The 14178-nt window shown below is 50.6% G+C and overlaps 1 protein-coding gene across 7 annotated transcripts; it reads left to right on the top strand.

The window, feature by feature from the left end:
- The first annotated feature begins 1794 nt into the window (after nt 1-1794).
- On the top strand, nt 1795-13712 carry PROKR2 (prokineticin receptor 2). Of its 7 annotated transcripts, none has more exons than XM_034640363.1 (5): nt 1796-1992; nt 2383-2492; nt 4135-4217; nt 4384-4755; nt 10332-13712. In XM_034640363.1, the coding sequence occupies exons 3-5, from the start codon at nt 4195-4197 to the stop codon at nt 11026-11028; spliced, it is 1092 nt and encodes a 363-aa protein (XP_034496254.1). In that variant the 5' UTR covers nt 1796-1992; nt 2383-2492; nt 4135-4194; the 3' UTR covers nt 11029-13712. The 7 variants fall into 7 exon arrangements, with proteins under 7 accessions (XP_019661068.2, XP_011230129.2, XP_034496254.1 ...); XM_034640362.1 differs by having other exon boundaries at nt 1796-1996; XM_011231829.3 differs by having other exon boundaries at nt 1797-1996; nt 4163-4217.
- Nucleotides 13713-14178: the final 466 nt, after the last annotated feature.

Here is a 14178-nt window from a genome sequence, read left to right as displayed (position 1 = left end):
ATCTAAAAAGCCATCACCAAATCTAAGGTCATGTAGATTTCCTCCTATGTTATCTACTAGGAGTTTTATGGTTTTGCATTTTACAGTTGAGTCTGTGATCCCTTTTAATTTCTGTGAGAGCTATAAAATCTGTGTCTAGATTGATTTTTTACATGTGGATGTCTAATTATTCCAGAACTATTTGTTGAAAAGACTTTTTCTCCATTGTACTGCCTTTTCTCCTTTGTCAAAAATTAAAAGACTATCTTTATGTGGATCTATTTCTGGGCTCTCTGTTCCCTTCCATTGATCTATTTGTCTATTCTTTCACCCATACCACACTGCCTCGATTACTGTAGCTTTATAGTAAGTCTTGATATTGGGTAATGTCAGTCCTCCAACTTTGACTTCTTCAATGTTGTATTAGCTAGTCTGAATCTTCGTATAATCTTTGGAATCTGTTTGCGGAAATCCACAAAATAACTTGCTGGATTTTGATCAGGATTTTATTGACCCTATGGGTCGAGTTGGGGAAAACTGACATCTTGACAATATTGAGTCTTCCTATTCGTGAACATGAAATATCTCTCCATTTATTTAGTCCTTCTTCGATTTCTTTCATTAGGGTTATGCAGTTTTCCTCATATGGACCTTGTACATATTTTGTTAGACTTATACCTATGTATTGTGTTGTGGGGGCTACTGATGTAAATAGTATTGTATTTTTAATTTCAAGTTCCACTTGNGTGGGGGGAGAGGTTGGGGGAGGGGCAGAGGGAAAGGGAGAGAATCTTAAGCAGGCTCCACGTCCAACCCCAAGGGTGCTCGATCTCACAACCCTGAGATCATGATCTAAGCCGAAATCAAGAGTCTAGCATTTAACCAACAGAGCCACCCACGCCCTCAAAGCATTTGACTTTTATATATTAACCTTGTATCCTGAAACTTTGTTATCATCATTCATTAGTTCCAGGAAGTTTTTTTGTCAATACCTTCGGATTTTCTACAGAATTCAGGCCATCTGCCACACAGACCATTTGATTTCTTTCTTCTCAATCCGAATAAAGAATTTGCCCGATCTGTGTAAGAAAGCCAAGGGCCAGAGAGGTAATAGAAATTGCCTAAAATCAGAGCCTGGCGGAAGCAGTGTGGAGGGCTCTGGAAACAGGGCTCCAGACAGACAGGCGGAGGTGCAGCTGGGATGGTCTTTAAAAGGCCGAGGAATCTTGCAGTGGTGGATACGGGTATCGCAGGGTATCGCAGGGTTTGGGTGAGGACTTCAGGGTGGGAGATTTCAGCAGGGCAACCCAGCTTCCCCGGGGGCCTCCTTCTCCACCACCACCCACCCCAAAGGGCCCATTCTGCACCCCAAAGTCTCCCCAGCACCAGCTCTCGGGCACAACGGAATGTACCCCAGCCTCCTCCTGAAGGAGTCGCCTTGTGCGGGAGCGGACGCTAGCACCGGGCTCCTGCGAAAGACCGGACACTAGGCTTGGCGGCCCCCGCAAGGCGCCTCGGCGGGGCACTGAGGGCCTTGCGGGTTCCTCGGAATCCGCACCCCCAATTCCAGCTGCTGAAGTCCCATTCACACTCGGGTGCGAGGACGCAGAAGCCCCTGCGAGCGGCCAACCCGGAGGACTGGGGATCCGTGCCAACGCAGCCGGCATTCCGCGCGCTCCGCGCCGGGTGGGGGGGCACTCCAGGTGCAGGAGAGCAGCGCCCACCGTGTGCCACTGAGCGGTGGGAGGCCGGCTAGGGACCCCAGGGCGGAGTCGAGCGCGGGGCGGGCGGGGCGCACCGCGCCGAGTCCGAGGCGTCGTGCTGAACAGAAGGGGCGGAGCGCCAACTCCAGCGGGAAGACAGAGACCGCGACGCGCAGGGGTAGCGCGCTGGAGCGAGGAAGAAAGACGGACACCCCGTACGCAGCCCCACTGCACGCGCAAGTCGGGGTCCCCCAGGACCGAACCGAGCGGCCAGGGCAGCCAAGCGAGCCGGGAGGAGGGGCCCAGGCACGTAGGTGCTGAGCTTTGCGCAGTTCGGGGTCTCCCTTGGTGCGGTGGGGGGCTGCGGGTGCTGAACGCCTACTTCTTTCTCGGGGGGATTCCGGCGGCTTTGCCTCCCGCAGCTTTCGGCGCTGGGGCTGGCTCCAAGTGGAGGAGGTCGGGCCGGGAGAGTGCGCCAGGGCCCGCCAGGACCGGGCGACGGGAAGCCGGGACTGGGGCGCGCGGGCGCGGGCGGAGGGGGCCGGGCCGGCGGGCGCTGGGCTGGCGGGCGCTGGGCTGGCTGGCGAGCGCCGAACTGCAGGGGAGGGCATGGGCGGGGGGCATCTTGTTGAACGGTAGGCTCAAAAGGGAAGCCTCTCCTGGAGAATGCCCGCTCACCGGATCCTGCCCCTACCCCCAGTTTTCTTCTCGTCCGGAGGCCCCACACGCTTCGCTTTTTGAGCCTGCATTTCTGACTCGATTCCCGCCCTTGCTGGGCGGCACCTTCGGGACCGCGCGGCCGCGCCGGGGGTGAGTAAGGGAGGGCAGGGGAGAGGAGAGGGCTCCCGGAGCGGGTTGGTCTGGGGCAGGGAGTGCATCCCGCGAAAAATGGGGCTGGAACGTGGGCCACCCGGTTCACGCCCTCTCCTCCGGGGTCTGGGGACTGGAGAGGAGCGGAGCGCGGCGGGCGAGAGGACGCGAGTCCCGCTTCCCGGTCTCGGGCGGAGCGCCGTCTGCGGGGATTGGGGCTTCGCGGGAGAGGGAGAAGCTACCCGAACGGAGGACACCCCTGGCCGCGGACGCCGCTGGCACCTCCTCTGTCGGAGGTCTTTACCTCGGGTACGCAGCGGGCGGACGCGCCGCAGGTTGGAGTGGCCCGGCCACTCTGCTACCGCTGTCCCTGCTGTGACGGTTCCTGTCCCTCGCTCTCCGCCTCCTCTGACAGGGCCCGGCCAAACCCACTATCCGGTTTGATCCACTTCTTGCATCTCGTGGCCCCCACACTTGGGGTCGTTTCCGGTTGTGTTAAGCGGGGAGAGGCGGGTCACATCTTGATGGCTGGGGTCCTCATTCTGCGGGTTTGGGGAACTGGGGGGCTGAGTTCTGAGGCCCTCGGACGCCTTGAACCCAATGCTGTCCCCTGCCCTGAGGACTCAGTACTTCAGAGCTCTTTTTCCTTTGCCGTGGGCATCTTGAGGTACTGAGAACATGAGGGACTCAGGCAACGAGGGACAGTTCAGCCCTGGGGCCCTCCTGGGTCCTCACTGACACCACCTTCCCCCCACCCCACCCCCCATTCTTGGGGACTGTGTTCGGAGCAGCCACCACTTTCAGAGGACAGAGACCTTGGTGACAAGACATGGTGCCTCCCAGTCAGGGCTGGTTCTGGTGGGGAACTGGGTGGGCGTCTGGTGAAGGGGACAGGGAGTTGATCAGAAGAGTGGGAGCAGGGAGAAGCAGACAAAGCATTTCTTTTTAGCACAGGGGAGCAGCAGCAGAATTCCCTCCCATCCACAGTCCCCTTCACCTATGGAATCCTGGGCGTATCCCCATTCCTTGATCCCGCAGACTCCTGGCCCGCCCCTATGACAAGCTGGGCCCTGGGCTAGGCAGCAGGAATTTGGTTTACAGGAAGATCGGGACTCAGACAGTATAAATCACTGGCCCAAGATGAGTCAGCCTGTTCATGTGAAAATGGATTTGGTGATTCCCACGTCCAAGGTTTGGCTAGGAAATAGGGAGCAGTGCCCTGCTTTGGAGGAAAGACCCTGAGGCGTCCCAGTCCTCTGGCTTCGTTGTCCTTGACCAACAGATGGCGCAACTTTGTGACTGCTGGGGAAGCCTGGGCCAGCTGCCTGGAGCAGGCTTGTAAAACTTCGAGAAGACCCTGTGGGAGCCGATGTTGGTGGGGAGGGGAGCGTGACCAGGGAGTCATCCTGGTCCTGGCCCCTGGGAAAAGGGCAAAGATGCAGGTTCTTTTTGGATGTCTTTGGAGGATCCAATTCATCCTATCCCAGTACCGCCTGACAGCCGGTGGAAGATTTCCCAATTTCCAGATCTCAGGTCTCCTCTCCCCTGTACCCCGGGAAGTTCTGTCTGAGGGAAGTCACTGGGTCTGGTTGGCCTATCCTTGGGGAACTCTGGGAGAATACTAAAAGGCATTCTCCTGCAGGGTTCCCACTGGCTGTGTCTCCTTCCAGGGTCCGGGGTGGTGTGTTGACTCTCCTCGGGGATGTGCGCACGGTGCCAGAATCGGTGAGTGGTGACAGCCGAAGGTCTGGACCCCCAGCTCAGCGCGTTCAGACCCCCACACCACTCCACCTGCAGTCGTCACCATGGCAGCCCAGAATGGAAACACTAGCTTTGCCCCCGGCCTTGAGCCAGCTCAAGACCATACCTCCCCCCTCCCCTTCAACTTCAGCTACGGTGACTACGACCTCCCTCTGGACGAGGAAGAGGACATGACCAAGACCCGGACCTTCTTCGCTGCCAAGATCGTCATCGGCGTGGCCCTGGCGGGCATCATGCTGGTCTGCGGCGTCGGCAACTTCGTCTTCATCGCGGCGCTGGCCCGCTACAAGAAGCTGCGCAACCTCACCAACTTGCTCATCGCCAACCTGGCCGTCTCGGACTTCCTGGTGGCCATCGTCTGCTGCCCCTTCGAGATGGACTACTACGTGGTGCGCCAGCTGTCCTGGGAGCACGGCCACGTGCTCTGTGCCGCTGTCAACTACCTGCGGACCGTCTCACTCTACGTCTCCACCAATGCCCTGCTGGCCATCGCTATCGACAGGTGAGGCTGATGTCGGCAGGGGGTAGAGACGGGGGCCGGGCCAGGCTGCCCCTTCCCTCCCTTCAGCTCCGACAGGTTGGCGCTGCCGCAGATCTGCGTGCCGGCTCACCTGTCCGGGGCAGGAGGAGACCCGGCTTCTCCACTTGGGGCTCAGGTTCCCCCGAAACGTGGGCAAGAGCGAGGCACCTGAGCCCCCCAGCTCTGGGCCACGCCTGCAGATCCCACATTTGCCGCAGATTGGAATGCCTTCTGACCGTGAGTAGCCTCAAACGCAAAAGCAGAAAGGCTGGGCAACTTACTCCGTGGAAAACACTGGAGACCTCAGCTTGGCAGCTTCCGGTCAAGATCACATGTACCAGGTGTTTCCTGCCCCCGTTCCCCAAATCAAGATCTAGAACATTTCCAACTCCCTTATGCCCCGTACCAGTCAGTCCTCCTGCCCCAGCCATCTGGTTTCGCTCAGCACGGTTTAGTTTTGCCTGTTCTTTAACTTCATAAAAATGGAATCTTACAGTAATGTACCCTTGTTCCTGGCGGCTTTGTTGTAGAGCTGAGTTTAAAATGAGGTAATGGCTTATTTGTAGAAAAGAGGGAAGGACATCCTTCCTTTGTTTTCTTGCATATATCCATGTGCTCATTTGCATACATTTGCATGAGATGTTCTGGAAGTCCTTGCTCTATTATAAATTTATACAATTTATAAAATTTCTAGAAGCAGCTTATGACAAATCTTACACGTGTTTTAATTATAGAAACAGCTACAGGCCAGCGTCAAACCACCAGTGGCTCTGTTCCATGGGGGCGGTTGCTGACATCCTCTGGGGCCTCGGAGTGCTGACACTCATTTTGATGATGTGGTTTTTTTAAACACCTTTTTTCTTTTTGGTCTCCTTTGAACTCATCAGTTTTTTCCTTGTTGTTGGTACTATTTAGGTTTGTCATTCTTTTTAATCAGCCAGTTGATTATTTTCCATAAGGAAATACACGCAGAGATAGAAGCTCCATCTTTTTTTGGGAACATAATTCCTGCAGGAAAAACCATTTTGTTTTTACAGCTCTGAGGCTCTTCACCCCTAAAACCAGTGTTTATGAAATGTAACTGTCAGCAAAGGTACAAAATTGCCCAGGGCCAATGATACAAAGTCAGGTCCCTTGGCCCCACCCCAGCCCCACTGAATGAGAATCCCTTGAGCTTGTCCCAGGAATCCCCGTTTTTACTCAATTCCCTGAGGGATTCTGATGCTCACTCGGGGAGAGTATCACTGTCCTCATCCCCTTGGTCCCATTGAAACCTTTGTCTTTATCAAGTTGGGGATTTTGGGCAACATAGGAGTTTCTTAGGAAGCAACCGTCCAGTTACAACACAAAGAGTGGTTCCTTTTTCATCCCAAGCCAAAATAAGTTTTTATTTGAATTCCAGTTAGTTGACATACAGTGTAATAGTAGTTTCTGGTGTACAATGTAGTGATTCAGCACTTCATACCACACCTGGTGCTCATCGCGATCCGTGCCCTCCCTAAGCCCCACCACCCGTTTCTCCCATCCCCCCATCCGCCTCCCCTCTGGTAACCACCAGTTTGTTCCTCATTGTTAAGATTCTGTTTCTCAGTTAGATTCTCTCTCTCGGATTTCCCCCCTTTACTCATTTGTTTCTTAAATTCCACACATAAGTCAAATCATATCGTATTTGTCTTTCTCTGACTTATTTCACTTAGCATTGTACTTTCTAGCTCCATCCATGTCATTGGAAATGGCAAGATTTCATTCTTTTTTATGACTGAATAATATTCCAGTGTGTATATGTGAATAATATTCCATATATATATCGATCTATCTATATATATTTTATCTTCTTTACCCATTCATCAACTGATGAACACTTGGGCTGTTTCCATCATTTGGCTATTGTAAAGAATGCTGCTGTAAATATAGGGGTGTGTGTATCCCTTTGAATTAGTGTTTGTGTATTCTTGGGTAAATACCCAGTAGTGGGATTGCTGGATCATAGGATAATTCTATCTTTAACTTCTTGAGGAGTCTCCATACTATTTTTCACAGTGGCTGAACCAGTTTACATTTCACCAACGGTGCACAAGGGTTCCTTTTTCTCCACGTCTTCACCAACACCTGTTGTTTCTTGTGTTTTTAATTTTAGCCATTCTGACAGGTGTGAGGTGGTATCGCATTGTGGTTTTGCTTTGCGTTTCCCTGATGATGAGTGATGCTGAGCATCTTTTCATGTGTCTGTTGGCCATTTGTAGTTCTTCTTTGGAGAAATGTCTGCTCAAGTCTTTTGCCCATTTTTTGATTGGATTATTTGTTGTTTCCGGTTGAGTTGGTAAGTTCTTCATATGTTCTGGATACTAACCCTTTGTTAGTGATGTCATTTGCAGATATCTTCTCCTGTTCCAGAGGATGCCTTTTAGTTTTGTTGATTGTTTCCTTTGCTGTGCAAAAGCTTTTTATTTTGATATAGACCCAATAGTTTATTTTTGCTTTTGTTTCCCTTGCCTCAGGAGACATATCTAGAAAAACATTGCTACGGCCGATGTCAGAGAGATCACTGCCTGTGTTCTCTTCTAGGACTTTTTATGGTTTCAGGTGTCACACTTAGGTCTTCAATCCATTTTAAATTTATTTTTGTGTATGGTATAAGAAAGTGGTCTAGTTTCATTCTTTTGCGTGTAGCTGTTCACTGGAGTGCGGGAAGCACAGCCTGCGATGCAAAGGTGTGGGGTGTTCTGGAAATGCTGTGCAGCTAGCCAAGAGGACTCCAGAAGCAGAACTAATTCAGGACCCTCTCTCTCTTTCTCTTTCTCTTTTTCCCTCTCCCCCGCCCCCAGTACAGTTCCAGCATGAAAAGTATCTCGGTAACCAATGCCAGACAGAATTTCTACATTCCTACCTATGCGGTCGTCAGCTCTTAAATTCCAATATTTTCTTGTCCCGTAACACCTTCCTCATTATAAAAGATGTTCCAAAATGCAGAGTTGCCATCAAATAAATCAGAAATGAAAGAACACTGGCCTAGGAGTTACTCAGAACATCTGGGTTCCAAGTTGTGCACTCAGATATATCCCTTATGCTCCTGGGACTTAAGTCTCTTCATCTGTGAAATGGACGTAATAATAACTTTGCTGACAACCTCTCCAGCTTCTTGTCAGGTTCAGAGAAGGTAAACAGACGTGAAGCATGTTGGAGGCTATAGGTCTTTGTTAAAACTGATCGTTTTCCACGACTTGTCCATTGGCAAGAGGGACATCTGTAAGGTCTTTTTTACCATCTGTCTGCTTGGCCGTGTGTGTCTGGAGATCCACACTCTCCTCGGTTCTCTATGAGAGGTCTCTATGAGAGGTCTCTATGAAGCCAGGTCCTCTGCACATGAACCTCGCTCTTCTTCTGGCTGCGGCATCCAGGAGTGCTAGTAGATAGCCCTTCTGATATTTCTACATAGTAGGACAGGCAAGTGCACAGGGAGGCCTGTGTCTCTCCCACCCACCTGTGTCGGGCTTGGAGGTTTATCTAATTGAGTGTGCAGTGGTCCCTACGCTCACTATCCAATACCGGTGTCATCACAATGAAAGTGAGAGTTTGGCCATCCATCTTTCTTGTCATTTTGCCTTGTCTTTCAGTTGGTTTAGAAACCTGAGTGCTTTTTATTCGGCTCTCATTTTGTACAGCCTGAAATTCCATTGCTGCTTTGACATCTTCGGGCCCCACAGGGCCCCCAAGGTCCCTAGCCATGAGGTCCTCTGTTCTTGTCCACCCAGCAGGAAAGGCTCCTGACCTGCTCTTCCTGTTTCTCCTGGACCAGCTGCACCCCCAATCCTCAACCTGATGGGTTTCCCCTCCCCACCAGCTGGCAAAATTATTAAAACAAGCCAATCACATCCCCCCATGGGAATCAAGTGTCTCTTCCCCTCTTGTCGCTCTAAAGCCTGCTGCCCACAGCCCCTGCTGGTTCATTCTATCCCTGAGTGCAACTCTCACGTGGCCCTGCAGAGCGGGCAGTGTCCCTCTCCCTGGGCTGTGAGTATATGTGACTAGTTAACGGCTGTTGATCTCATCTGCCCAGCGTCGGGTGCTGTGTGTTCATTCATCTCGTACTGTTTAGGTCAGGAGGACCCTGCCTTCAGCAACAGGGTGAAGAGGAGGTGGTCAGAATCTCAATATCTTCGTGAAGCATCCCCAGACCACGTCACTAACATAGTGACCGTGCCTTCCTTCAAGTTGTTCTTAACCCATCACTTAATTATTCTAGTTTTTGGATGGAAGAGAAGCTCTCTGAGGTCAAGGACTGTGTCCTCTTCTGCTTTGTGTCCATGTACGTAGGTTGTGCACACACACAGTGCCAAGTGCATCTACCGGGTTCTAGCAGATACAATTGATGCCCCCCTCGTATCCCCTTGTTGCTGTCACTTCATGCACACCTGTCCACTCCCACCTGCCAACACCTGCCTTTCTTTGTCTGAAGGCCTTCTCTGGCTCCCTCGCCAATGACTTACAACAGTTGGTGTATCAATATCCCGGCTTCCTCCCACTCCGGGGTGAACCACATCTGCTCCAGGGGCTCCTCAGCAGGAACAAGCATCAGCGGCCTCCAGCGAAGCCTTGCTCAGTAACAGCCTGTACTGACGGCCTTCCCACACCCACCCCACAAAGGGTCCAGCCTCTTTCCCAGGCAGTGCTGCTCACTGGATAGAGCGGGATAAAGCCTCATGCTGTGATGCTGCTTTATGATGTCAAGGCAGCTCACACACCTCATCTGAGCTTGAGACAGCCCAGGGAGTGGGGGTGAGAGCTTTGTATCAGGAGCCTGGATTCTGGCCCCTGCACTAAGTGAGGCTGGTCATGTCATTTCCTTCTCTCATTAGATAGATTCCTTAGATTCCATGCCAAGCCCACCCCCTACTCTCCTTCCTGCTCAGTAATGCGGGATGACACCTTGGGGGGCAGGGAGGAGAGCCCTAGGCTACTGCCCTGAGAAGGTCCCCACCTCTCTCTGAGCTCCAGAGCCCTTCTTTCACCTCCCACCCATGAGGTATTTGGAATGAAGAGTTTTGAAAATATTAGGTTCTTGGGCAGAATGGCAAGACCGTAAGCCAAGGTGGTATCCATAGGACTAAGAGTAATAACGCCACCTGTATTCATTGAACACCTAGTCCATGCGAAGCATTTTACCAACATTATCATATTGAATATTTACAGCAGCCCCGCAAGGTAGGTGTCATTTTATCCCATGTTGCATTTGAAGAAACAAATCTCAGAAAGGCTGAGTGATTGATTCCAGAACCCAAAGCCAATCAAGGGGGGGGGGGGAGGGAAGCCGGGATCTTTTCAACTTATTTGACCAAAACTGGTGCAATTTCCACTAAACCACGGCACTCCTCCAAACGCCAAATGATGTTGCTAAAATAAGATGAAGCTTGTTGAAGCTGGATAATTACACGGGGACTTGTTGTGCCACTCTGTCTGCTTCTGCGTTGTGTTTGGGCTCAGTTTCAGACGAATGTTTCCCAGCACGCCTCGTTAGTCCTGATGGCTTTCCTCTCCCCGCCCCCGCCACGTCCCCCCAGATATCTCGCCATCGTCCACCCCTTGAAACCACGGATGAATTATCAAACGGCCTCCTTCCTGATCGCCTTGGTGTGGGTGGTGTCGGTCCTCATCGCCATCCCGTCGGCCTACTTCACCACGGAGACCGTCCTGTTCATCGTCAAGAGCCAGGAGAAGATCTTCTGCGGCCAGATCTGGCCGGTGGACCAGCAGCTCTACTACAAGTCCTACTTCCTGTTCATCTTCGGCGTGGAGTTCGTGGGCCCCGTGGTGACCATGACCCTGTGCTACGCCCGGGTGTCCCGCGAGCTGTGGTTCAAGGCGGTGCCGGGCTTCCAGACGGAGCAGATCCGGAAGCGGCTGCGCTGCCGCCGGAAGACGGTGCTGGTGCTCATGGGGATCCTCACGGCCTACGTGCTGTGCTGGGCGCCCTTCTACGGCTTCACCATCGTGCGCGACTTCTTCCCCTCCGTGTTCGTCAAGGAGAAGCACTACCTCACGGCCTTCTACGTGGTCGAGTGCATCGCCATGAGCAACAGCATGATCAACACCGTGTGCTTCGTGACCGTCAAGAACAACACCATCAAGTACGTCAAGAAGATCGTGCTGCTGCACTGGCGGCCCTCGCACCACGGGAGCAAGTCCAGCGCCGACCTGGACCTCAAAACCAGCGGCGTGCCGGCCACGGAAGAGGTGGACTGTATCAGGCTGAAGTAACCCGCCCGCGTCCCACGGCCGGGAAACCCGAAAGCCAGCACTCGTCGTATAATCCACACCGGGCTGCCCGGGGAAGGACGGCCATGTTGCACACGTCCTGGGCCTCAAGGGGCTCAGACTCGGGACAGGTAACAGCCCCTGAGACTGCCTGAATGCCTACTGTGTGCTGGCTGCGCCGAGGAGATCCAACAAGGCTCCGAGAGCTGACGTTTAGCCATTACGTACTATGGGCAGAAATTCCACGACAAGACAAAATGGCAGAAGCTATTGGAATCACCAAGCGAGGGCCAGTCAGGGGCCTCAGATGGTTATCTGCGCTCGGTCTCCATCTCCCTACACGCATTCTGTAGCTCGTCAGGGCAGGAACGGCAACAGGCGTTAGAACAAGCCAGTTAGACGTGACGGGGAAACACAAGGATAAGTTCATCAGAGTGCGGGGTTTACAGCCTCATGGGAAGAGGGTTCATGCCATCCCGTTGAACTTTCCCACTTGGCTCCTACTACCTCCCTAAAGATACTCTCTAGGATTCTGGCTGCGAGAAAACCAGTTTTCTCATAAGCAGGCCATTGGTTATCTACAATGGTGTAATTTCAAAGGAAAGGACTGAAAAAAAAATCTCTTTTCCACTGATGCTTGAAAGCTCATTGCTCTTTTGGGTGAAGATGTGCTGTCCTGAAATAAGGAACACACCCAGTTCCTGACACCTTAGTGTAAAGGATTTCGGGGGTTGTGAGGTCAGGGAGGAAGGGGACAGAGTAAGGGGTGGAGCTTGCCACTGGCGACTAACACAGCCTATGTGGCTAAGGTCTAAGTGGCTTAGTGATCAAAGGTCTGCATCATTTTCTAGGACAAATCCTCTTTTGAGAACAAACGAAATGAGCTCTACTTGGAAAGGAAAGGCCTGGGTTCGAGCCTTAATTCTAAGATTCATGTCACCTGGCTGCTTACTCCCTCTGTTTCTCGGTTTTGCTTCAGGGAAACAGGGATGTTGAGAACGCCTCTTCTGTCTACCTTACAGGACTCTTGGGAGAGCCCATGGAGGCCCTAGCTGGTGAAAGTGATTTTTTACCCTATCAGTGATAAGAACGAATAAGTGATATTGAACAGTTTGGATAAGGGAAACCCCATCCACTGCAACTTCATGTGAAGAAACACTCCCACTCTTTCATTCCTGTTTTTTGGACCAGAGACCCCTGAACTCTTCAAAGTGCAGCCTATCCCCAGGACAAGAAAGGAACTGCTGTCCTGGGTTATAATAAGGAAGATTTAACCTCAGAATTTCAGTGACACTTGCCCCCTCTCCGCCCCCAACGTCTTCAGAAGTGTTGACAGTCTTCCCTGCATGTTGACAAGCAGCACAGCCCACGGCTGCATAATGTTTGAATTACACATCTGTGGTGATGATGCATATGTCTTCTTTCTCCCTTGTTCCTTTCGAAGCAGAGACTACAAATGGTACCTGGGTTGGGACTGACCCATCCACATCGGGATAACTCCTGCTTTTCTCTAGAGAAACGGTTATGGGATTGGTTTGCTTGTTTGTTTTTTAATTAATTGTTGGTTTGTTTACCCAACAGGGAAGCTTCAACCAACATTTTCTTCCATCACCACCCAGCACACTAACCCTCAGCCCAATCACTGTACCTCAGAAAGTGCAAACTCACTTTGATATTAGCTTAAGCCAAATGGTTGGTAAGTTCTGTGTTTACAAAAATGACACAATGCATTTTAAGTATTTGGGATTACCTGCTTTTTTTACAAATATAACTGTGCTTTTATTTATTACCCTCATCCTGACTCTTCTCCTGATTAGAAGATTCTTTAAGAGTAGACTGGACACCAATTGTGTCTGACAAATGAATTCAGACCCTTTTTCCTTTTTATCCTAAAATGGACCATCCTCCTTTAATTTAAATTCACCGGAAACAGCTTTTGTAAATATCGGTGCGTATTTGTGATTTTCCAGTAAGTGTCATGTTCTTATCCAATTACATAATTAACATATGGAATGTTAACCACAGTGTGCAAATGTTTTCCCCACTGATCTTTTATCTATGTTAGTATATTTAGATATAAACAGTATGTTTAGATAGAAACCTAAACAGTTCAACCCTGAAACAGAAAGGAAACTTATTGAAGTCGTATTCAGAACAGTGGCGGCTCACGCCAGCGCCCAGCCTCCCATCGGTTACATGCTTGCAAAAACTACCCTGTGCTTGTGTTACCCCTTCGTTCTAAAATCGTCTTGTTTGTGTAATGAATACTGCTGTTTGCATGGAGACTGTCCATTCACCTAACTGGTGTTAAAGTAATAAATAGTAAGTTAATTGCATTTGTATTTACTCTGTTCTTCTCAAGACTAGTTGATGATAAGTTTAAGATACTTTTAATGACTTCAGCTATGTCAGCATTTATACCTACTATCATATGTTGAAAATTTAATCTCATTTGGCAACCAGGTCCATCTCTTTGGCCAGAATAAGAGAAAAGATGGCTCTGTGATGAGGCTGTTAGAGGTGTTTCTTTCAACATCTGATATCCAGATAAGTTGATTCTCAAACTAAAGAAATCAAAAGATGGCTTTGGGTTCTCAGGCATAAAAACCAATTCCAGACTTATGAGGGAGAATGTGACATGTGGGAGGTGATTAGAAAACTTTAAAAAGTTCTGTTTCTAGGGGAAATGATGGCTTTGAATTTTATCTCTTCAATTTAACCATTATTCTCCCTTGGGCTCAAGAAGACACACACACACACACACACACACACACACACACACACACACACCAAAGCAGGAAATGGCCTTTTAAGGGCCTGTGATTCAACTTCCTCCTTGCTTAGGTGAGGAGATCTAAATTCCAAATGATGAAAAGATTTGCTTAAGGACACACAGCACAACACTTGGAGCAAAACATTGCCCCAAGGTCTAACTCTGGTCCTGTGAGCTGCCCTCAGTCACTGTATTCCAGAGCCCAAAGGAGGATGACCTTCTCCAAGAACGTTTAAAGGGCCATTGAAACTGGTTTCCAACTTCCTGGGAGAATCTTACATCGCTCAAAAGATAGCTACCCTCCCTCTGGCAAGCAAAGAGTATATCCATGCGACTTCATATTCCCGACTCCAAGATTCCAGAGAAACCAAAGAGAATTG

Source organism: Ailuropoda melanoleuca, chromosome 13 (assembly GCF_002007445.2).
Source record: "Ailuropoda melanoleuca isolate Jingjing chromosome 13, ASM200744v2, whole genome shotgun sequence".
NCBI lineage: Eukaryota > Metazoa > Chordata > Mammalia > Carnivora > Ursidae > Ailuropoda > Ailuropoda melanoleuca.
Note: the sequence above shows the minus strand (reverse complement) of the source record. Positions and strands in the feature narration are given on the sequence as shown.